This window comes from Phoenix dactylifera, unplaced genomic scaffold (assembly GCF_009389715.1).
Source record: "Phoenix dactylifera cultivar Barhee BC4 unplaced genomic scaffold, palm_55x_up_171113_PBpolish2nd_filt_p 000828F, whole genome shotgun sequence".
Classification (NCBI taxonomy): Eukaryota; Viridiplantae; Streptophyta; class Magnoliopsida; order Arecales; family Arecaceae; genus Phoenix; species Phoenix dactylifera.
In genome coordinates this window covers 76,951-103,261 of record NW_024068195.1, presented here as the reverse complement: position 1 = coordinate 103,261, position 26,311 = coordinate 76,951, and the positions used below count along the sequence as shown (strand labels likewise).

General features: G+C 37.2%; 1 protein-coding gene across 1 annotated transcript; it reads right to left on the bottom strand.

Moving 5' to 3' along the window:
* Positions 1 to 3,874: 3,874 nt before the first annotated feature.
* Positions 3,875 to 24,282, bottom strand: LOC120107333 (trafficking protein particle complex II-specific subunit 120 homolog). Its single transcript, XM_039120568.1, has 10 exons — positions 23,713 to 24,282; positions 20,322 to 20,528; positions 19,873 to 20,055; positions 19,466 to 19,575; positions 18,042 to 18,101; positions 14,391 to 14,682; positions 9,380 to 9,672; positions 7,156 to 8,030; positions 4,854 to 5,828; positions 3,875 to 4,482 (listed from the first exon to the last, which is right to left on the bottom strand). Exons 1-10 carry the CDS (start codon positions 24,124 to 24,126, stop codon positions 4,262 to 4,264), a joined length of 3,630 nt encoding a protein of 1,209 aa, XP_038976496.1. The 5' UTR covers positions 24,127 to 24,282; the 3' UTR covers positions 3,875 to 4,261.
* Positions 24,283 to 26,311: the final 2,029 nt, after the last annotated feature.

Genomic DNA, 26,311 nt, shown 5'->3' with positions numbered 1-26,311 from the left:
CTATTTCCCGTTTAGCCCAAAGTCTTTTTCCCGTATTCCCCATACGGTCACGTCCCTCCGGGCTCACAACCCGTCGAAACGTGTCGACTTGGAAAGTTCGCGATTATTAGGAATCTCCGGGGCCCGGCATCTCGGACTTCAGAGCTTTCGTGGGGCATTTGCCGAGCACTTATCCCGGGCCCACAGAAAAGTAAATACCAACCAATCTCCACCTGCCACGTATTCTATTCAGGGCAGGGGACGAAAAGGGTGGAGGACTTTCCTTGGGAACCAAAGCTTTTATCTCCCACGAGCTCAACCACAGGCCAAAACGCAACCAAACCGAAGAGGTCTTGCTTGGCATAATAAAGTTGTCATAATTAAAGAAACCTTATTTAAAGTTTGGTAGGATGGAAGATGAGGACTGATATGGGAAGGGTGAGCTGATCCCACTGTGGAGAATCATCATCATCTATCAACTGGAAGTCCATGAGGGCTCTACTTTTCACCTCTTTTTCAATAAGGTAATATACCCAAATCTTGTCTTTGTTGGGTGTGTGAGAGATGGTTTGGCTTTGGGGAGACTTGGTCGGCACTTAAAGCCATACTTTTTTTCCAAGGGGGTGGGTTGTTGGGAAAATTTTCTTCGGTTCTTTTTACTCTTCAACTTTTCAGGCCATTTCGGACTTTCTTGGATTAAATTAAAACGTTCGAGAGGCGCTCCGACTGCAGGGCAATTAAACGCTGAGATATTTTGTATGAAGTGCTTGAAAAATGGTATTGCCTTTTTTTTTTCTTGAGATGTTAAGAAAGATTATTTTTCTAAGATATCTAAAAATGACAAATTGTAGAACTTAATACATAAAGAAAAGATCGGTTTCCATGAAGGCTTATGCATATGATCATGTTTCAAATTGAAGCATTGATATTCTCAGACGAATTGATCAAACTTGTACGCCTCGAAGCTTGGTGATTAAGTGCAATATGATAGGATTGTGATTAAAATGCTAAGTGAATATGTAAAATTTCTTTAAATTGAGGCACCAAGGAAGAAGAGATTCGTAAAATTGGATACCGGCATTGAAATCAAATAGTAACTTTCTAGCTGACAGTTCAAGTTCTGATCAACAATTGGAACCTATATTATACCCACTACGTACCCTATAATTTTTTTAAAAAAATTATAGCCTATTTGGATATTTCTATAAAATTAGCCTAAAAATTTTATAGGATTCATCGATTGTGCGCGTTTATTTAAGCGTGGCCTTGTATCAACCAAACACTACCCAACCCAAATTTTATAGAAAAAAAAAACCTTCCATTTGTTTTTTTTGCTTCTTGTGGCCTACAAACTAGAATTTCATCTAGATTTGAATAGGCTCTTACGAAATGCAAGTTAGATGGACCAATAAAATTGATTGTTATAAAATTTTCAGTCCAAGACTATTAAAATATCCGACAGGCTTTTAGTTTGTAATGCTCCCCACCGCCATCTATTCCTTCCCGCTTATCATGCATCGGCAGAGAGCCGTTCCTGGTCGCTCACAGGATCTATGTGTACCAATCTTTGACTACAAAACCGTCCAAAGCTGTGTATGCGACTTTGGTTTACATGAAATGACACCTATCGATGGGTCTCATTCACCGGCTGTTTTCATAAGACCATTTGGATAAAAGCCAACGATGCATGACGTGTCTTGCATACTGGACTTTTGTTCGGAACATACAATTACCGTCTCTCATGCATCCGGGGCTTAATTGCTCCATTTTTGAAATGGGCTTGTAGTAGGTGAAATTGATGCTTCAATGGCTCCAACATCGAGGGGGCTAAAAGGAAGGAGAGAGAGAGAGAGCATAAAACCTGTGACGTAGTATGTGATGACACTAAATACCACAAAATTAAAAGGACAGATTCCTCTCTCTGGGCTCGACACGCGCTCCTCGCACTGTTCTCTGCCACCATCAACACAGCCTTACAGTGATGTACTCCTCGGTCGTCATCTGGGGACGGTCAGAGAAGCAAAGGAATGAGAGAACAGGGATGGTCGTTTTTCTCAAAAAAAAAAAGAGGAGTGATGGTTGGTGGAAGCGAATAGCTCTTCGATCACATATGCCTCGCTATGATCGCATGTCCTGATGTCCAACGTTCTACGTACATGGTCTGAATCATGCTTTAAAAGCTTGCCTCCTCTCGGCACAGAGCCATCCTTTTTCCCTGCTGGGTTTCTCGGAAAGAATTGGACAAGACTGTTGCTGCGAGGGTGGGCCCGAGGGCTAGCTGTGTTCCCTGTTAGGGGCTTTGGACGGCACAGTTTTAGGCTCCCCTTCTTCGACGCCGTAGAGCTGTGGCTGATACGAGCTCGGGCAGTCTGAAAAAGTGAACCGAGAGAAGGGCACCTCTGAACGGGGCTGGGCCCTCTTAATAAAGCCTTCTGAGCGCCTACGACCCTGGGCTGCCATCCAGCTGCATACCTCTTAATAAGGCTGGTTTGGGCTCTACTCGTAGCAGGGATGCGCACTTGCAGGTCCACGTGTCACTAACAGGTTGAGTGCCGCTAAAAGTGGGTGAATTAATAATAATAATAGTAATAGTGATGATAGTAATGATAATTAGTATCATGTTGATTAATGATGCATGATAGTTGTCATGACGCATCATTGCATTCACCGCTTTATTCGTCTTTGTGAGCAATTGACGAATGACCCAACCCCCATTATTGACGAATATCACCTATCCCCTCCGATCATGTCAAACAGGACATTACTAATACGGCCTAACCTGCAAATATTTATTTTATATGTCATGGTAAGTGCATGTCGTTTCATCAAACGGATGGTTGCTTATGAACAAGTTTATTATGTACGGTGAACAGATGGCGAGCTAATCGACTCCTTCCCCAATTAACCATTCTTAAAGACTCTCTATTTGCCCGAAATTAGAGTTGCAGCTGCAAAAGGAGATCTTTTTTGGTTAAGATTGTTTGGTTGTTTGCGTAGAAAAGATAAAGTTGCTAGAAACACTCCTGATGTTCATATTTTCTAATACCGTATAATATTTATGGTATTATTTTTATAATTATAATGAAAAGATAATAGTGTTATTAAAATATCATTGGATTTGGATAAATTAGAATAATTTGATATTGTTATAATCATATTAATGTATTATTATTATTACAATTACAAGAATATTGTGGAAAAGGAAAGGGGGAACGGCCAGGGCGGTGAGGGGACTCATTCAAAAGGCTTGTTTTCGATGTCTGCAGTTTAACTAAAATCAATTGCAGCTATAGCTTGCCAATTACAACTAAATAAACAGTCTCTTGGTTGTTCATGCGAAGATTTTATTGCAGTGGAGCGGTGCTACCTCTCTTTTGACAGAAATTGCTTGCCATTGACGGGGACGCTGCCCCTACATTTTGAAGTTTGTGTCCACGTTGACGTAGATTAGCTCGGCTTTAGGTCAGTTTTGGCTGATACGGACGAGCATCTACTGGAGCGCTTCCAGGCCCTTGCCGAGGCTTTCGCTTCAACCTGCATGTACCAAGGAGCATCATGTTGTAGCTTACTATTTACCAAAAGCTGAAAATATATCCCACCGCTGCGTGTCGGCCGCTGGCTGAGAGTCCTCATGATGAAAACCAGAGCTTTAATGGAAAGGCTAGGCTGCGGATCTAGCTTTCCATCTACGGAAAAATGTTGCAGGCGAACAAAAAACCTCATAAATGAGACAAGCTCAAAATTGAACCAGGCTGCCTGATCCACCATAAGCAAGCAAAGTTAACTAATCAAAAAACCACAACCTAACATTTTGCATGACATTATGACAATTTCCAGAAGTGCATTAAACAATGCGCAAGCTCTCTATTTTTGAGAGTTTAACTGAATCCCGTGCAAAAAAAAAAAAAAAAAAAAAAAACTTTAAAATTGCAAGGTAATGACTTTCTGTTATCACAATGCCATCGGCAAGAACAAACCAGGATAACATTTGATGACAACTGTGTTCATTCTATGGTGACACCGTAATATACAGAAGAAAAATATCACACCAACACCCCTCCCCCCGCCAACAAACACACAGACCAAATAAAAAATAAAAATAAAACCCCCCAACCGCAGAACAAACAAAACAAATTGGATTAAAATAGATCTGACAGCACTTTCGGTAGCATCTACTTTAGAACTACATCAAACCAGATCTTCCCTCTCTTACCCTCTTACCAGAGAGAGAGAGAGAGAGAGATCCATCTTCCGTAGCATTAGGTACTAAAACTGATATGCCCTAGGCAGTCCCAACTACGTGCACATGGAAAGGGGAGCCACGACAAAAAATTGGTTCATCAGGTGAGTCTGTTCTTGCTCGGGCACGGAGGACATCAGTTGCATCATTTATGACAGAAGCTGCTTGCAGTGTGTATTCCCCGGGCACAAGAAAATAAAGAGAGAAGGCATGCTCCACCTCTTCTAGTGGTGGAACCTCCAAACGGATGTCATTAAGTACACCTATGGAGGAAAAACACCTAAATTGTAAAACAGATTCCACTTGCCTGGTAACCTGGGATAAACCATTAGCCGAAACTAGCAAGGAAACAAAACATTATGACAAACTGAATGAGCAAGTAAACAGATCCTCAACTATAGATGACATGGATACCACAAGGAGTTGCAGAATCAATGCAGATCCCGATAAAAATTTCTGCAAGTTGGTATACCCTACTAGGCAGGGTTACATTGGTTTAACAGCAGAAACCGTTACCACATAGGGTGGGTACATGTATTTAGCTAAAAATAGATGGGAATAAAGAAATAGACCAATGATACAAAATCCAAATGACATAATAACTCAAAATTGATCAACAAAGTTTGAAACTTACCAGCCCATAGCACAGTTGCGTTATTCCCTTCAGTACAATTCTCCCCTGCTACATCTCTGCATGCAACACAAAGGCTCATTTGAATCATTTCCTTGGTGTTGTTTCGAACAAGAACTTCCATATGAGTCATCTCATGAGCTGAGATAGAACCTTTGCATTTTACGACACTCCCATTAACACACTGACTGGGAGGATCACCTGAAATAATTGATTCTTCTGGGAAACCATTGATTCGGGCTGTTGCTCCATTCTTTGCCAGCCTAAACCCAAAGGTTAGAGGGTCGGGCAGCAATATGTCCATTACTGATGCTTGCAAAGCTGGTTGAGTAGCATCTTTAATATTCAACTCACCCGAACTATTGCGTCCAGAGTGCCATCTTACTTTAATTTTTGAGATTAAGTTGTTGATAGAAGCATTCAACTCAGCTTTGGCACTCCTTTCAGCCATATTTGAAACTTTACTGCAAAAGGCATCACTTGCTCGAGAATCCTTTGCAAAGAAAGAACCATCAAGAATAGGCAGCTTGAAGTGCTCCAGAGGTATTAGTACCCTTGCAGAGTAGTCACGATCTATTCTAGTTTTAGGATATCCAAAGTCAGCATTTTCATGGTTAAGAATTGGCATGCCATGCTCATTTTTGCGATTATCCAGCTGAACAGAGACATTAACCTCAAATACAACATCAGTTGGATTTGACAACTCAAGTTCAAGCAGACGCAGCTCCCAGCTTCCTCTATATGGATCAATCTTCACCATACTATCATCCCTACTCACAACATCAGCTGGATTCTTGTCACCATAAAGTGGTTTAGGAAGGGCTTCCGTAATGCGTGCAGGAATTTCCATCGAGAGCAATCGAGCCTTCACAAAGCGCAAGCCTTGTAAAACACAAACATTAAGTGGAACAACCAAGCGTCTTCCTGGGGGCACAGAGTTTTCAGTGTTATTGGATTGATCAGAATGTGTCCAAGGTCCTGGCAGCATATAAACTAGAGTTAGCAAATGTCAACAATAAAATGACACAAGATAGTGACGGAATTGACCAAAAGATGTATCAAACTAATCTCTGGCCAACTGAAATTCACCACAAAACTTTGTTCTAGCTGACATACAGGCTGAGAAACTTCTGATTTGAAACAAATATGAGCACACAATCTATAGGATTTTTATTAATTTTTAAATAAAATGAGTTTAGTAGGATTTAGGTTTCCCACAGTTGTTAAAGAATATCACTTAAACCAATTAAATTATGATGATTATTTCACATTATCTCCTATATATCTTCTCCACCTTCATGTTCCTCTCATTCCATAAAATTATTTAACTCCACCTCCATTAAATCTAAAGGTTGACCACCTCTTTTTTCCTCTCTAAACAATTTGCAGCAAGAAGTACCTAAAGCACAAATTGTGTTAGTTAAAGAATGACAGAGGATGCCTATGAAAAAAGTTGGAACTTAGTGTCACATACTCAGCTTCAGCAATTCAATTGGTGCTTGATGGTTCTGGTATTTAGGTAATCTGCTTGATCTCAACTTCCCATTTCTCTTGCTCTTTCTTCTCCCCACTATTTCAAAAAATTGAATAATTACAAGTGTCCAACTAGAATTGCAACTGATGCCAGAGCATGGTCGAGCAAATGACGGAGAATCAAGTCCACTACATTTTTGGTCCTGCTTTGATTCGTATCAAATATATATCCTACTCCTTTAGGAAATGTATAATAGAAGGTCGCTTTAGAGTATATATGTATGTATGTATATATGTATATACATATATAGAAGGTCGCTTTAGAGCATATATGTATGTATATATGTATAGGTGTGTGTGTGTGTGTGTGTATATATGTATGTATGTATGTATGTATGTATGTATCTCTCTCTCTCTCTCTCTCTCTCTGTGCGCGCGCCATCACATTCTATTGTGTTTTTAAGAAATAATATGTGCTGCTGTCTCATCTATAATTAACACATGTTTAAGGCCTAGCAGTAAAACAACTATATGTTCACTTATAAAAAGAAATAAGTGCTCCAAATCCATTAGAAAGGCCCGGTTACTACCATTACTATTACTATAGTTATTATTATTATTATGAGGGAAACATAAATAACAAGTCAACTTAAAAAGAAAACGAAAAACAAATTGCAAGAAATGCATGTTCTGTTCTGTATTTGCTAACCTGCAAATATTAAAAATAATTATTCAGGCAGAGTAAGGCCACTACAAGAAGTGAAGATCAGATTTTAGAAGATCAAATGTAAGAAAAGAATTATGAGATACTCAAAAATCTATAGATATCTACCAGCATAGTGAACAACCAAGACAGGGCTGCTTCCTTCTTTAGATATCCTCCGTGTACTTCCACTGCTCTTGCTAGAATCAATTTCCGAATCTACCATGCTAAGCTGCCATGCTTTTAAAGTCACTGGAAGTGTGACTTCTCCACCTGGTTTCAGAGGAAGGGCTGACAGCAAAGTATCATGTGCAATGGAAATAACAGAATCTTGATTTTTTCCTGATAGTGCAATATGCGCTTGTTCAACTGGCACAGTTCCAGCATTGGTGAGACTTATCCAAATATCACGAATTTCACCTTCATACAGCACTGTAGCACCATCACCTCCCACCGCATGAGAGACTAGCAGAGGAAGAGGGGGCACCACAGAAATGCTTGGAATGGACACATTTTTTAACTTGCCAGAGCCACAGCATCTGAAAGGGTCAGAAAGAACGAGACCCTGTGCTGCTCCAAGAAGCAAGTTATCAACATCCTTGAACAGGTGTTCTGTAATGACACCAAAACAATGAACAATGCATCCAGGAATGGAAACTGGTCCAACTTTTGTTGGGATTCCAGACAACAAGATCACCTTAGCAGTGTTAGGTGGAAGACTCACACTTACAGGAAAAGCATCAAAGTTTCCAGAATGAACAGAGAGATAGATACTTTCAACCATTAGGTCAAAGCTACACGGATTTGCCAATTCCACTAAAACCTGAACTGGCTCCCCCACAATCCAAGTCATCTCCTGTTTATTGGTATTGGTTGTACCACCCTTGCTGAAAGGTGTGTATATAAAAGGTCCTGAAGGAGCCGAACCAGTCCACCATTCCTTCTTCAGTGGATTGCGCTTTATTATATCTGTTTGTGAAGGATGGAGTGAAAAGGAATGCAATCTGAAAGGAATAAAAAGAAGAAGCACAGTTTAGTTTGTTTGAATATCTTGAAGTAAACTTGCTACAATCTCCTCAAATTAAATCTTTTATGAGCTAGTTTTATATTTCCAAATCACATCACACTGATTGGAGAACTTTTCAACACATAATCTAGCACGGTATGAAATCAGCACTATTGCAGCTCAAAAGACAGAAGAATCAATTGAAATACTGAATATCCACATCAACTAAGAATGCTGACAGCTAGTGACCACCTTCACTAGTTTGATTACTATCTGCACGAACTAGAAAAATGATTAAACCTAGTAAAAAGATCAGACATTAACTATAACCATGAGAGAACATAAACTGAATGTTACTTATCAAGAACAAATGTTCCCTATCCATAATGAATTTCATGATATATGTGTTAGCATTCACTAAGCCCCTCTATATAGAAAGACAAACTTCAGGCATTAGATATCAGATTAAATTCTCCAAAGCATGTCAAACAGAAGAGAAAATAAATAGTCTTATTTATAGAGCAGTTTGAAGAAGAGCAAAAAGTACAAAATCTGATGTCAACATATTCTGGATAAAAATTAGTTAAGAGCAAACTATGCTAGACAAGTTTTTCAAAAATTTTGTTTGGATGAATTCGGAAACAAATTACCAGGAATGATTTCTATAGTAAAACTTGCACAGGATCTTTGTAGTTATACCCAGACAACGGTAAAGGAAACAGTAAGGTCAAAGATTGGTCAGACTTGCTCCAAGGATTTCTAGCAATGCATGTTCCTTAAGGTTGCATTGGTCACAGAATAGGGAATTGAGGGATAGGCATCACTATTCTCTGTTATTCCTCCAAAAAGGTACTTATCCTGTGGTTAAGGGATAACCTTGTTTGGTTGCGACAGCAGTGGTAATGGAAATGATAGGGATGAAAAAATAATGAAAAAAGTAAAAAAGTAGGAAAGAGATTAATAATTCGTTGGACAAATCACTGGATACATCAATTTGCGGGGAGGAGGTTGACTTATTCTAGAAAAAAGTGGGCTATCTCATGAAGACTGGAATAACCTCAAAAAGGTAATGTATTTGATGGACTACCCAGTTGTCCCCTATTTATTCACGTTTATCCCACAACCAAATACAGCCTAAGTGCAAAACTTTGAGGCTGATAACAAAAAGATGAAACCATTTCGGTGGACTAGCTCCCTTTCAATCGAGAAAAAAAAAGATAAAAGAAAAATGAAACCAAGATTGGTTTCGCAAAGATGAAATAAAATACTTGCATGGAATAGAACTGTTTAGAAGAGAAAAGAAAAGGAATGTATAATTTATCAATAATAAGAAGAGCCTGTAGATGCCTGATGAAAGGAAGGGCAGGATCAGCACAGCGTGTCCCTGGTGGAAGCCTCTCTGCAGACTTCGCAAGTGAGCTTGCAAGGCCACTCTGACCAGCAGGAGTGATCAGCGGGTAAAAAGACCTAAGTAAACGAGCTGCTGCACTCCATGCAGCAAGAGGATCTCCAGCACGAACAGAGGACATCAGTATCTCTCTTAACACAACCATTTGCAGTGTGCTCCACTGAGACTCGAACAAGGAAACCACAGACTGTGGGTGCAACTTCCCACCATCACCATGACTTGGTCCAAGTTCCTTTCACAGAAGTAAAAATAATGCAGTTCAGGGCATCTAGACCTTACAAAGGACATCAGAAAAAGCAATATAGAAAGAGTAACCTGATATCTTAAAGCATACTACATCCTTAGATTTTGAGTAGCATGAAGAAGTAAACCACTGGCACCGTGAAATATTAAAAAACAACAAAAAACAACAAGCGGCAATAATTTGGCAAAACAAAGGTCTTACTCTCAGGAAGCATAGTTATTATCATTGTTTTTGGTAGATGATAGCAAGAAAATGTTTGAGGATATAAAAGGTTATAACACTGCTTAAGAAAAGATATAATAAACACGAAGAAAGATTTTTACAGTCAATGCACTTGTTCTTCATATATAACTACTTGGATATTGCCCATAAAACTTCAGTGTTGGATGTAGAAATCAAGTAGTATGAATATTATATATCATTCAAATTGCATAGCTGTTGTTTGATCAGTAATCTCGGACGTTACTAATAGAGGAAAAGAGGGAATGCATAAGAGATCACAATCACAATCATAATCATCTAGTCTTTTTCTAACTATTCAAGGTCGGCTTTATAGATCTTCATTCACCTAGTATTTCTATTGAGGGCCACCTCTGAAGTTATTCTAAGTTTCTCCATATCCTTCCTCATAATCTCCACGTCAATTTAGATCTTCTTTTCTTACAACCTTCAACACATACTGAAATTTCTTTCCTTGTAGGAGTCCTCATAGCTTCATTGTACATGTTCATACCATCTCAATTGATTTTCCATCACTCGGTACTTAATTTGTGCGACTCTTACAGCTCCTCTAATATATGCATTTCCTAATCCTAGTTTTACCGGGCATATATCTTAACATTCTCATTTCAGCCACACTCAATTTGATTTTATATACTTTCTTTATTTCCCAGTAGTGTGAGACATGCCTTAATATTGTTGTATAAAAATTTTCTTTTAAGCCTCCAAGGTATATGCCTATCCCAAAATATTTCGGATGCACTTCTCCACTTTATCCAATTTGAACTTCATTACATATATCTTCATTTATCCCTCTATTATTTTGTATAATAGATCATAAATAATGAGATTGGCTTCTTTTTGGTATCTCTTGTTCATCAATCTTAATTGATATTATGCCTACACTTCATTCTTGTTAAATTTACATTTAATATACTATGTCTTTGTTCTACTAATTTTAAGTCTTTATCCACAATTTTTCTTCATAAAACCAATTTAGTACTTAATCTAGTTTCTTTTTATCAATCAATACTATATCAACCACAAATAACATACATCATAAATATTAGCATTGATTTCATCCATAATTATATAAAAAGATACGGGTTTAGTATTGATCCTTGATATAAGCCAACTGTGATTGCAGAAATACTTGTTGTACTGCAACAATTCCCAACACTTCTCTGCCCAGCATACATGTCCTCAATTATTTAAATCTACCATTATGTACACCCTTCCTTCTTAAAGCCCATCAAATCACCTTTCTTGGCACCCTGTTATAAGCTTTCTCTAGATCAACAAAGATCATTTGCATAAATCCAAATTGGTTATCTACAATAATTGTTATTTTTCTTCATCTTTGTTCAGTTGCTGTTTCTCATAATTTCATAGAGTGAATGATAAATATAATTCTCCGATAATTAGAAAAGTTTTGTACATTACCTTTATTCTTATAGACAGGTACTATAATACTTCTCCTCCAATCATCTACCATTTTCTTAGTTTTTATAATTTCATTAAGTATGTTAGTAAGCTAATTTAACCTAATATCTCCCATGATTTTCCAAAACTCAATAGGTACTTCATCTGGTTTAAATGTCTTAACTTTTTGCATTTTTTCAGAGCTATCTCAACTTTGCTTTTATGAATTATATGAATAATACATTGACTTCTCCCTGATTGTACTTTCTCAATAAATATTTATTTAATAGAATCCTCATTTAATAATTTTCCAAAATAATACCTCCATATTTCTTTAATTTGCTCATTTTTTACTAATATCCTGTTATCCTGACTTTTAATACATCTCACTTGATCAATATCTTTAATTTTCCCTTCTCTAGATTGAGCTATTTTGTGAATTTCATTCTCACATTCTTTTGAACCCAACCTATCATATAATTATCACGTACTACATATTTAGCCTTATAAACTTTTTGCTTCTCTTTTAGCTTCCCTATGTTTTATAAAATCCTCGACATGTTTTGTTTTTTACCATTGTTTAAAGCAAACCTATTTTGTTCAAAGTGCCACTTGTACCTCATTATTACATCATCAATTTTCTTTATGTATACCTTTTTTCCCTTTGTTTCTCCTAAAATATCTTTAGCTATGCTCTTAATACATTCAGCCATTTGGTCCCACATTTTGTTCGATTTAGTCCTTAAATTCCAATTTCCCTTCTTTAATAATTTATCTCTAAAAGCTACAACAGTTTCCCCTTTTAAATTTCACCATCTTATTTTTGGATAGTTATTAATTTCTTTACTTTTCTTCTTGCACTTGGCATACACAACTAAAACTAGTAATCTATATTGTGCGGTTAAACTCTCTCCTGGCATCACCTCACCATCCCTGCATATTTATCTTTTACTTCTCTTAATAAAAAAGTAAACCATTTGTGACAAATTTGATCGACTCTAAAAGGTTATTAAGTGCTCGTCTATTTTCTTAAAATATGTATTTGCAATTTCTAAATCATAAGCTACTACAAATTCAAGGATTCAATCTTTAATTACCTTCGAAACCAAACTGTCGTGCACTCTCTCATATGTTATATTGTTTTTCCCTACATGCTCATCTAGATCATCACCTATAATTATCCTTTCCCCTTCAGGAGTCCTTTGCATTAATCCATCCATTTCTTTCCAAAATTGTTTCTTAATCATCTACTCTAAGCCTATTTGTGGTGCACAAACACAAAATATATTAATAATCTCCCCATCCAAAACTAATTTATAGCTACTAATCTATCACATATCCTATTTATATGTACAATTTTTTTGTCATTTCTTTATTCACTACTACTATAACCCCATTTTTATTATTATTCTTACCTAATATAATAGTTTATACCAATCTTCAATTTCCATACATTTACTACTTCTCTAGTTTCTTGCAAACAAGCAATTAGATTCTCCTACATATCATCATATTCACTGGTTCTCTACTTTTTCTATTTAAAGTTCCAACTTTCCAAGACGCAAATCTAATTTTCTTCTTTTGTATCGCAACCTTCTTTGTATGATGTAATTTCTCATCTCTTTACTGGTCCAATTGGCCACCACTGTACTAGAAGACTCTCAGTCCTAAATAACCCTTGCTCATTTGTCGCTACAGTTATATTGGAGCATGTTGTTTACAGGCAACGTAAGCAAGGCAATGCACTAATTAGGCACAATTTGCCAATCCCTATTCCAATCTTCTAGCCATCCATTCAACAGGGTCCAATTTAGACATAAATTCTATTAAAAGTGCCTCCTATCATCTTAACAAAATATTTCTGATGCCCTATGACATAACAACACACACACGCACATACAAAAACACAGAGGGAAAGAGAGAGATCCACATACTTGGGCGAAATCAAAAACATTCAGATGATAAAGCTTGAAAATCCAAATTTGGAATCCCATTCTTGTACCGATTAGCCTTGAAGGCCTAGGGCAATACTCAGAGGGAAAGGAGGCCTTTCCTGAAGCAATAATTTATAGTACCTGCCAACAAAATTTCAGTTGTGATTGGTAATTTCCCATCACTCTCACTCTTTTGCACTCTTCCCCGTCCCTTTCCCTGTTTGCTCTATTCCCCATCTTCCCTCAATCTCTATAATCTTACTCTATCCTTATTTGTTAATGGATCATAAATCCAGGAGAAAAGGGTATTGATCAATGCTGGATATCAACTCAAATGATGGGGGTATTTGATGGACAGTTATCTTACCAATCAGTGAAATTATATATGCAAACTCTTAGTTGATGTAATCTTGTTCCTCCCAACAAAATCTTTATTCTAAAAGGGCATATTTATTAAAGAAGAGATTGTATTTCTGGAATTGAAATAATGTATGCACTGTCAACTTGTATTGATGTACTTCTCATGTTTCACTTTCTACATATATGGGCATGGCAAAAAGATGATTGATTGTCATCATAAAATATATAGAGTACAAGATATTCGATTAGTCAAGGCTCCCTAGGCACCTAATCAGCTGCCTCGCCTCAGAACCATGGAAGAAGTAGGCACAAATCATGTGCTGGACCGGCACCTGTCTTTTTACTCTCACTCTCCCCTTTTATTTTCTAGTGTGGGCTGCAGTGGTGTTGTGGAGAGATGTAAACAGAAACCATTATTGCATTAGGTGATGATGGCATCCAGCCCTTCCATTTTATTTAAGTATAACATAAAAACAGCAAAGCATATCTTGTGAACCATCCATAACCTCCACATAGCTTTCCCTGTATGAAGGTATGGAATGAAGTTCACCATCTTTCAAGACAAGAAGATAAAGAGGATCACAATAGATCTTGGCAAAATGATAGTAGTTAATCAGGAAGATGAATAAGTAAAAAACATTTAAAATGAAAGCTTTGCATCCTATAAAATCATTGATGATTCCATTTATTCACATACACCAGATAGAAGTTGGCAGAAGAACAAGTACATAAAGAAAAATAAGAATACAGTATTATGCTAGATATACCTACATGGGGTGACGTATGTGGCTTTGAGTTGGCCCTTCTACTCTGGACATGGTAAGCATTTGATGTCATAGTCAAAACTTGCATAGCGCTGATAGCAGCACAAGCATTGTCCTGTTGTAGGTACAGCTGAGCAACTTGGCGTGAGAAAAAGGCTGCTTTACGTTGATAGCCCAAAGTTCCAAATAATCTAGCTATTTCAACATATAGTATCAGGCGGTCACTGGCATCAATTAGTGACTTTGCACCATCAGCAGCCCCCATCAACAACTCCACTACCTCCTTAGCAAGTTCACGCCTGACAAATTTAAAAGAAAATCCGATAAAACTTTTGACATCTCAAAAGTCTAAAGACACTTTCAGCACGTCTATAGATCACTGATTTCCATGAACTAATAGAGATTAGAACAGTATAAACTGGAAACAAAGATAACCTCTTAGACCAGCAATATCTAATTCATAAAGTTGGCAAGACATACATGACAGTCACCCCAAGATAAAGATTTCTTGATAGCATGTAATCAAGTTCTTCTGGGAACACTTCGAGGAAATTAACTATATAAAAAAGCCACTCAGCCAATATAGCTACAGGAAAATGGTTCAATTCATTAGTTTTTCAGTTAAATATTATTGGTATCTTATCTTTGAAGGTCCTGATCCTACACATACCGGAAAAGATTTCTTGGTCACATAAAATATGCAAAGATCCTCAAGTAACCATAGTATGCTGTACCGTACCAAACCGGACATACCGTACCATACCAAATGCGTACCGACACTTGATACGCCAAAAAAAACTACGTACCATACTGTACCGACACTATGCTAGTGTGGTACCGGTACGGGGTATGGAACCAAGATAGCGAAACTTGCAAGTAACCCAACTTAAACATCTTCTCATCATGCTCATTATATATTATCAAGTAGTGCACCTAGTTCACCAAAATGATGCCTATCTGAGAAGGATAATATGCATGAATATGGTACAACAAAATGATCGCTGAGAAGGGCAACAGGCATGCAGATAGCATAAAAAAATAATTGCTCAACTTGATAAAAGGAACCCAGCAATACAAACAATTCTTCTTTCCCGCAAACAAAACCAGTTCATTCTTACCAGCATGAATTTTTTATTTTTGAAATATTGATAGTAAGAATACAAACAATACAACCAATCATACTCTCTGTCCTGGTTTCTGTGTTTTTTTTTTTAAAGTAAAAAACAAGAAATAGAAGCAACAACAAATTGGCCCTAAACAACTCTATTTTAACTTAAAACAATCTGAAAATCTTCCCTGTCACCTCTTTTTGTGTCACTTTAAGAATTTGAGGACCGGATCCACACCAGACATGGTTAACAACAAAAAATTAGTTCTACAGGGATCAAATATTAGAAATATAAGTAAATCATTATGTATAAACTACATATGAGATTCCCACAATATTGTTGGTGCATGAACTAAACCTACAATATGTATTTCATGTTTGAGCATAGTTATATGACTCCTTGTAGCTTTTACTGTAAATTTTGAGATTCTAGCTTGTCTATGTGTATTGGCAGCTGTGTAGTGCTTGTTTTTGTAGCCAATTATTCTGTACATATTGAATGCAAAATGCAAAGCATTGAGGTATTTTCAACACCTAAAAACTACTAAAATTTTTCTGAGCAATTTATAAAAAGTAAAAAAAAAAAAAACTTGAACATTATCTTTATTATGGTATTGCAGTTGGTTCTCCGTTAATGTAGTCCTTTACTATTCAAACGACCTTTTATACAGTGCAAAAAACATGTACCTTAAAGTTGGTTTCCACTCACTTAGCTCTCAGTGTTGTAAAAAAGAATATCAGTTTTCTGTCATGAGATACTTGCATCAACTCCATGCTGCATATCGAGCACATCAGTACATCAAGTTTCACATATTTGGAGCTTGTAGTTTATGACCATCTAAGTATTTCTGCAAGATGAAAACATTCTTAGGACCAACACATTATTGGATTGATCTCTTTATGTTATCATTGCAATATTTTCAGCAGCACTGCTGAAAATATTTTTATTAGAATTCCCCAACTTGGAAGTTCAACAGCCTGGAATAGTTGTCCAAATATAGTGATGATTTAGGATATCAGTTGCAGATGCAATCAAACTCAGCCTTTGCACCCACAAGTCTGACCCTTTAACAGCATGTCCAGAGTTGGTCAAGTTTGACCCATTTGACAATGGGTTCAAGGGTGGTATCAACATCCACAAGAGTTATGCAAAAGATATGTGGAGGCAAGCCGGGGAAGGGTTTGTTCTTTTCAGTTATATCTGTTAATGAAAAAATAATAAAACTGGAGGACCATTGACAATTTATTATTTTATAAGGCAACAGTATTGAAAATCTAGTTTGAATGTTTATATCAAGGGGCTTCCTTGCATATGATTGTATGTCATTAAGTTGTATATAATACTAAAAAACAAGGTTTTTTTTATATAAATTTTTCTCCAATTAGGGAGCAAAGAAAAAGCAGAAACTCTTCAATGAAGTAGCTATGCTGATGCACCTAGTGTAGAAATATGGCAACAGGGAAGTTTTTGGGTTACATATCAAATAGCTGATCTGAGTATACTTGATCTTTCCAAGCAATATGGCAGACTTCGACATGCCATAGCAAATCCACTAGATCATGGAACTACTAAATATCTTTCAAAACAAATTTATGATTATTCTAGCTCATTGACAATGGCAGTCAACTGGCATCACTACTAAGTATGTGAAAACGAGCTTTTATGTTCTTTGATTATCCAAAAAATTGATTGGGTATTTTGGAATGTATTGTCATATGATCCAAGGCATGTGAGATAGACAGCAGGTACATGTAGCAAACGCATGATATGCCCAAGGGTTGATATAGCTTCAGAAAATGATGGTCCTCAGTAGTGATGCCAGTTGACTGCCATTGTCAATGAGCTAGAATAATCTATGGTATTTAAATGATTGAAGTAGTTTATTGAAAGCCAAAATGCTTGTAACAATTGAAAATGTCTTAGACTTTCATCCACAAACATGTTGGAACTGACCACATCGACATACGTAAAGCAGTCCTTGCTAGGTGAGAAATGCATGCTTTGATATCTAATTTCAGGTCGCTGGGTGCCTTTATTGGTCTTACAAAATAATAACTTTAGCAAATGGCAAGCTTAAAAATATCATATGATTCACTATCGAATTTATGATTAGTGCAATAAGTCCCCTTAAAATTCTAAGAATGGAAACTTGCTGGCTGAAAGCTTGAATGCGTAAAAGCGACGAGCCTAAAGGAACATAATATGTAATCATTTGCTTGTATGACTATATTGAAAGAAATAGAAGTCAAAAAATTAACTAGAAAAACACATATAAGTCAGAGCTAAAGAAGGCCTCCTACTTAACTGGTGTTAAATGCCATATTTAAATTCAACATTTTCAAGTAATGCTCGACAAAAGTCAACAAGAACTAACGATAGGTTTCAAACTAGTTTATACATGTTATATCAAGTATTCTTATTGTTGAAATATAATTTATCATGCACTTGAGGTCGAGGTGGATTGACATAGATAATGAACACATCTCAAACTTTCAAGAGCACGCCAAAAGTAAAATACAAGTATATATAACTAATATGTACAACCTTACCGGCAAAGATATCTAGCCAGCTTCAATGCAGCCTCAAGTTCAAAGCTCACCGTTGAAACTCTATAAAAGATCAAAAGAGATCGCTTGTTCATGTATTGCAGTGATTTTCAATTCATAAAATAACAAGAAATACATTAATATCCATGAAACTACACAAATAAAATTATATGGTGTAAAAAACAAACTAGTTGATGCAATTATTTCCCAGATCTTGGTATAGGTAAAGATACAAAATCAGGAATTCAGCCCTCAGTTAAAATGCGAACAACGATGCAATCAATGGACAACAACAACTTACACAGCCATTCTTTGGTGATTTAATATTTTCAAGTATGAAGTTGTAAGCTACTCTGGAGGTCAGGTGTTAGTTAAGTTTCAGCAAAGATTTCCCTCTTCTTTCATAAGTATTTGTTTTAGTTCTCTAAATCTTCCAAATGATTTACAAGACTGAATATAGTACTTATACTTACCTGCATACCTTCAGTGAGCACTTACATTTTCAGAAAAGATCAACAAAATATTGGAATTGACAAGCCAAAAGATAGAGATGATTTCTTGATCTTCACTAAGTTTCAGATATTGTTATCATGAATTCACCCTTGCATTGGGTCTAACTTTTATTCAATGCCATCAAATAAATTTGTTAATTAGGCATCTATTACAATTTCAAAGAAGGCCATTTTAGAAGGTTGGCTTTTACGATTGTGGAGCATGTAGCTACTCTAATAAAAACCTAATCCGGGAGAACTCTCCTCTTGGAGTTAATGACAAAAATCAAATTAATGTTCTTGCTTGGTCACTTGGTGAGAAGATTTAGAAAGATGAGATGGAAAAGTTGAATAATCGGGCACCACAAGCAGTGACTGGGTAGACAGTTAATGGAAAAGGTGAGCCAGGGCTATAGCATGTTAGAACTGGCTATGATGGTAAGGACAAGACCGTAACTGATTCACGCAGGTCCAAACCAGCTGAGCTAGCTCATTTTTCCTTTACATGATCTCGGCTCTTTGGAATGGTTGGAGAGAGCCCTGCCTCCTCTTGGCATCAATAACTTCTAACTGAAATTGTCCTATACTTCAGGTAGGCCTGTTGTCCATGTACCTATATCTTTACCATGGATTAGCTAACTACTGATATCGAGGAGGTCCTAACTATTTAATTATCATGGATTATGTAGATGTTATAGGTGTTAATTGATAAGATACCAACAAGTTTAGATGCTAATTTAAGTTAAAGGAAGTTTTTCAATTTTTGAGGCAACAATCAATATGGACAACAACAAAGTCATCACCTATTGCTGGATAGGAATTTCCACCCACAGTCACAGCCAAAGATATTGCAACTTAGGGTATGGCAATTTATGAATAAGGCAAAAAAAGAAAAAAAGATGGCAGATTTATCACGAAAGGATGAATATCAGCTACCTTTGTGCATTATCTTGTAAATATGATCTTCGATAAAGCTGGATGACGGTGTAATAACGATACTTGACTTCCTCCTCTAAAACAGGGTCTTTCTGGTCCATACGGTCAAGCTGCAGACACAGAAAATAAATCTTCATGAGCATATAATTTGAACTTTTTCCTTCCCTATATCATCAAGATTTTTTGTCCAGTGCCATCAGCCTAGACAAATGGCATCATCGGCATCTTAAGCATCTAAAATTTAAGAACTTTAGGAATAATGGACAAAAGTAGAATAGCCACTTTTGTGTTCTAGCTGAATTGGTTAATGATTAAAGTAACATTCATCTTGAAATAAAATCATATATTAATATGTAGCCATGCAACCCATCAGTTTTTTGCATAAAATTGCAACATGAGCTGCTTACCAGTAAGGCGCAAACACTACCCTCTAAAGCCCCTGCATGCCAAAACACATCTCCAGTCAACCTAGCAAGTTCTATTGCTGTAGAATAATGTGCATTAGCATCGACAGGTGATCCAGCCAACAAGCAATAATCCCCTATCGTCTTTTGGGCACGACCAAGCCTTCTTTTTTTCGCTTTGATCACCTGGAATTTCACCAAACAGATATAATTTTAGAAACAATTTAAGTCTTCAATGGCTCAAAAGACTCTCAAGCCATTTTTAGCATCAGCACATATAAAAAAGGGCGATCTGGTGCACGAGACTCCCGCCAAGATGTTGTTTCTGTGTTTCGAATCTGTGACACTCCAGTCACAATGCAGCAGCCTTACTGTTGCACCAAGGCTCACCCTCTAGCATCACAAAATACAGCAATTTAAAATTTTAAATACTTAGAACACAAAGAATAAACCTCCTCTGAACCGAGACTAGATTGAGAATCTAAAGGTGTCTTCAAAATGGTCCCTGTAGATTCTGCACGAAGAACCCATTTTTCAAACTCCATCAATAGCGTAGCAGCAAGATCTTGCACCATTGTAAGCATGTGAAACTCCTGTGTTTGTCGATCGGATGGTGGGAAAAGTATAATATTTTCTCTTTTTTTACCATCATCCTCCAGCTGTCTCCAATAGCCATGCAAACATAGATACAGTAAGTCGAACAACAAATCTGTAGGCAAAATAAGTGCTTAAAAGGGATCTTTCTACAAATCTCAAAAAATAGGACAAGGATGCAGAATGTAAAACTAAGTTGTATAGTGCAATAGCACAAATATCATGAAGGGTGTCATATATAATACTCCTGGTTTCCAAGAACTACATAGGTAAGTTCATTGAATTGTCTGCATATAATACGTGCATGCGTAAGAGATCCACAGATACAAGGCATGCTTCAAAGGAATCAGAACTTTTAATATATGACCAAAGTTCATGTGAAACTCTATAGATCCAGACTGCAAATTTTACGAATCATTCAATATTTTAAGTTTGGTGTGATGATAGCAAAAATTCTATCGAGTAGTAATAAGTACAAAACAGATATTCCTGTTGATATAAAGTTACCAAATAACTGCAGTCTGATATTTATTAGCTGAATTAGTATGACCTGGCTTGAGAACATAGTGTGATGCATTATGCTTGAAAAAGAAGAAAGGTGTTAGTTGTCCCATTTATATAATCATCATTTGCTCATAATACAAATTAATACAATAAAGAAGATTCAACACCTGTTTGCTTTCTTGTTAGACTGCAATCAATTGGAGGCAGAGTTCTGTGGTTCTGTGGTTCTTTATAATGTTAGGTCCTTGAGGAATACTTTAATTCCAGTCAAACTCAATTCAACTGACTAGTCCAGACTGGGTCATGCATGCACACATGCGCACCCCATGGCTGGTAACAATTATTTTATATTTTCTATTTACCTTAATAAATTCAAGAATTTCTCTTTTTTTTCAAAGCAACACCAACTTCAGAATTATTAGCTCATGCGTTATCCTAGACTATGGCTCATAAAGCAAATCTTGCAAAAATCTTACTCCTTTTTGCAAGAATCTATAACTACACCGTTTAACCCTTTCTCACAATTGATGCTCTTCATCATTGCTAATCATTGACATTGCTGTTGCCCTTCAATGTTACTATAGCTTATGCTCTTCTTTCTTGCCTACAATGCCTATCACTTAAGCTAGTATTGGATCAGTAATGTTTGTTTCTCTTACCACCATTTCTCCCAGTTATGTCATCCTTGGTTGACTCTTAATTTCACCATTACCTTGTGAATAACTTCGCTGCTTTTTTTACTGTTATTACCAGATCAGCCTCATTTGACTCTTATGTCTTTATGCTGCTCATTCCTCATTGGTAAATTTTGTACAAAAAGGTGTCATTTACTAGAATGAAGTTTCTAAAAATGGCCATCGAAGCTAATTCGGATGGCTTCTATAGATTATGTGTTCATGGTCTGATGCTGCCTAACAAATGGAAAAGTCTACTTACTGCATGCTTTTCAGCAAGTACACCTTAACCTAAACCCTTTTCAAATCATTTGCACAAATGTAGCCTTGGGATTCATAAAATGACCCTTTCCTCTTTCAATCATAATTTTACATGCCATATAATCATCTCCTTGCCCCCTAGTTCAATGCTTGATCTAAACCGACCTAGCTTCACTTATACAGCTGCATAATTAAAGTGGAGGTTATGTCAGTTCCATGGTGTAGCTATTTTGTGACATATATGTTGCTTTCCGGACTCAAGTTGTAAGGAAACCAACTATTTCTATGGCAAAGAAATTCAGCCCTTGGAGGGAAGAGAAAGATTACAGGGAAATTGTTTCCTTCTGCTATGGCTATCAATTTGAAGAGGAAAAAACAACTGCATCTTTTCTTCGGTAAGTTATGGAGAGGAGACTAGTTGAGTTATTATTAAGATTTGATTTGGTGAATTACTCACAGTTACTGGTACTTGATATACATGATTTTGACATTTGAAGTAATGATTTTTTTTCCAAGAAGCATATATACAAGTATAAATTCTACTTTTTACTGTTTCAGAGAAGCCACTTAAGTTCTCATCTTAGCAGCAAGAAACTTCTAATTAGGACATGGTATCTTCTTGAGAATCTCTCCAAAAAACTCAGTCCTACACTCGCTTCCTGAGTGCTTCCTTACTTCAAATTCTTTCAGGAGATCCCTTTCTATCCATTCACAAGACGATCCTGGTTTAGGTAACTATGGTCCCAATGTTCATCCCGGAATTATAAACCTATAGTAAACAACATGAACATGATATCACTTAGCCATGTTAAGCTTCCAAGTATGCTTCAAACTTAATGCCACAGCATCTATTCAGAAGTTTAAGCACCACCTTTATCACTGTTGTCCATCAACCTAAAAAAACTCCTAGCTTATGATATCATTAATTTTTATTATTCTGAGATTGGAAGTTTCAACCTAACCCGACACTAGGAATTTAAACCTTAAGTTCTAACATAACCCTAAATATCCCTTTAAAATACCTAATCAATTTAGTCATAGATCATTCCCCCATCAATTTTAATATTACAAGCAAGGTTGAATTGTCATCACAATCAATGATGTGTCAAGCATCCCATTGCAAATTAGATGCACTATTTTCGAAATTGCTCAAAAAGTCAGCAATTTCAATGAATAGGTCACTGTTTTGGTCATATGTGGCACATAAAATTCCACAATGCTAAGACCATAGTTTCTCTCTTTTCACAATCTTTACTTCACTAAGACGATCATAACATTTGTACAGTTTTTTTAAGAAATAGTAATCTAATAAGAACAAGAGAACAATGAAAGAGATATCACCTTCTAGCAACCTAAGGGAGCTCAATTCATGTTCTACGAACTAAAAACAAAAGCTTTGAGCCCAAAACCATCCCCATTAACCACTCAAGAAGACTTCCTAGTTTAATCTCAAAAAAAAAACAAAAAAAAAAACCTCCAAGCCATAACCCACTTACATACAGAATCTTTTGGTGATACAGATATTATATTAGCCCATGAAGTGGACGGCAAGATCACTACATAGTAAAGATTATGGTCGGCATCATATTGAATAGGTTCCTCAACAAGATTGAGCTGAAGATTTCATCAGATAAAGATTCCATAATCTAGATATGTTATCAGATCAAGAACCCATAATTTCAAGAATTCAACTGATCAAGGATCAATAATGTCAACATTTTACTGGATCAAGAATCCAGACTTTAAACATTTCACCGGATTGAATCCAGTTGTGGTGACCATGGGGCAAAGAGAGGGATGATGGACAGACCTGGGAGTCGGTAGGGCAGAAGGCGAAGCAACGCTTGGCGAGGGCGGAAGAGTAGCCCTTGCAGGCGGCAGCAAACTGGTCGGCGACGAGATCAAGGTCGGGGGATGAGGGGCAGTGGCAGAGGCCGACGACGGCGAGGATCTTGCGGCAGGACTGGAAGTCCTCCCAGGGGCTGGGGGGCGCGCCGCCGAGCATGTACTTAAAACGCAGGCAGCCCGTTTCCCAGGGCTGGTGGGCGAACGGGCTCTTCTGGTGCTCCTTGTAGAAGGAGCTGATGGACGAGAGGTCGATCCGGGTCTGGCGGCCAAGCATCGCCGCGTACTCCCGGAGCTGGCGGTGGGGAATCGCCCCGCCCACCGGCAGCACCGCGATCCGGATCATGGACCCCGTCTCCATGCTTACGTCTGGCTCCATCGCCGCCGTGGGGTCGCCGGATACCGGCCGAGGGGACGGGTGAGACGGCGGTGGTGGTGGCGACGGGAGGGGGGGCCTCGGAGCACAGGGCGTGGAACTAATTTACCGAGAAAGAACTGGAACGGAAGAGTTCAAGAAATCAGGAAAAGGGGATGGGTCATGGCCCTATTGCTATTATTATTAGTTTATTAGTAAATATTTACGCGACAATAAAAATTAAATCGACGATCTTTACCTGCATTTGGCACCCATTTCCGCACTTTCCAGTGACGGATAGTGTCCGTATGGGGAGCGGGGCAGCGGTCTCTTTGGATAGGGTGAAGTGATGGGTGTCCTAGGAAGGGTTTTTTTTTTTTTTTTTTTTTTGTGATACAAACCGAGCATTAGCCAGAAATTACAAAAATAAGAAGTGGCCTATGAATACATGTCGTTCCACAGGTGCTGAAGGTCTTCTTCTTGACGGTGGCTTCGTGGATCTGAACGGCTCTGGTTGAAGATATTCCGACCAAACAATACTAGGTTTAGGTCTGAAAATTAACTTGACCCAATAGCTAGCAAACCGATCCGAACCATCCAATTTAGAGTATACGAAATTGAATTGGTAAGAAGCTAGATTAGTTTGACTTATTAAGTTTGTACTCAATACGAACTGATTCAAACCACTCCGAACTGGGTAGAATCACTCGGTTTTGCTTGGTACAATTCGATTCGAGTTAGGTTGAACCATTATGTGACCAAAAAGAGATGAAAAGGCCATGGGATGTCATTTCTACTTTTTTTCAAAAATTATGAGACAAAAGGTGAGTTTTGTGAGAAAAATTATGAGAGAAAAAAAGTTGAGCCCAAAAGCCAAATCAAGTATAATTCTCTTTCTCCTCTTCATTCTTTTCTCTTTTTTATCATTTTTATGCCAAAAATAAACTGAAATTATTTCTTTATACTATAAGTTTATATTTTGGCATAATTTCATAATATGCAAGAAATAAAATAAATGTCCATAAAAGGTTCGATAGTTGATGAAAAAGCACTTTCATGACCTTATGAAGGAAAAAAAAAAAGTGCAGAGAAATAAGTAAAGATTGATTGTTAGGCAACTGAACCACCATTGCATCACTCTAGGGATATGTAAGACTATGAGGAATTAGATCTAAATGACATGGAGGAAGCTCAAACTCAAGCTGACATGTGGGGTAGTTTGAATGATCAGTGATAAATGAAGGAGGTTGCTAGATACGGGATACAATTTAGACCTTCATATTACAAGAGGAGTATTGTTTCCAAGTCTGCTAAGGCGGATCTAGGTTATAGGAGAACCCAATCAGTGAGAATGGTTGTCGGTAAGGGTGGGAGTCAAATTGAATTTATATTTGAGCCCTTACCGGTAAGAAGGAAAAGAAGCCTAGAGATATACTAGTAGGGACCATCATTTATTACTTATATCCACGTGCCTCCCCGTAAAAACTCAAAGCATCAGAGAATAGATTCTATGCTTATTAAGGATTAAGAAAAAGGACATATGGAGAGTTATTGCTTTTTAGTTCCACTAATATTCCTGCAAATGCCATAATATTCTACTATCAACTCTACTTAGAATAGATGTAGATCCTCCCAGGTCGAAGGATATCTATGATGAGCTGCTTGATGATAATAAGAAGAGTCAGAGAGGCTCCCATTAAAGCAAATGGGATACTTATAGTGGGATATTGATATGTGATGGTTGGACAGGCCTAGTAGGTAAAGCATCACCAATTTTTTGACATATTTTGATAAGAAGATATTCTTTCATAAGTTGGTTGATACTTCTGACAAGATACACGATGCTCAACATATCCTAAGCTTGATAGAGTAGTTTAACGATCAAATAGGGGAGCAATATGTTCTGCAAGTTGTTATCGATAATGAACTATAATATAAGGCCGCCAAAATTTCTTTATGATCAAGAGACCATAAATTTTCTACAACCCATATGCTGCCTACTATATAGTCATGACGCTGATAAATATTGGCAGGATCCGCAACGTGAAGTAGATGTTGGTTACAACTAAGCCATCGTTAATTTATATATAACCATAGATAGACATTGGTTTTGATAAGAAGCCAACTAAGATGAGATATTGAGGCTAACAATCACTCGCTTCGCCACATAATGCAACGATAGCCTTGTTTAGGAGAAGGTAGATTCGAG

What these genes read in the sequence shown, in the direction of transcription:
- LOC120107333 (XM_039120568.1), bottom strand. Translation starts at nt 24,126, where the DNA reads ATGGAGCCAGACGTAAGCATGGAGACGGGGTCCATGATCCGGATCGCG. An exon ending in CTGGCTAGATATCTTTGCCG is followed by an intron (nt 14,683 to 18,041) that starts GTAAGGTTGTAC and finishes TAAATTTGTCAG; the next exon opens with GCGTGAACTTGCTAAGGAGG. An exon ending in CTTGGTTGTTCACTATGCTG is followed by an intron (nt 5,829 to 7,155) that starts GTAGATATCTAT and finishes ATATGCTGCCAG; the next exon opens with GACCTTGGACACATTCTGAT.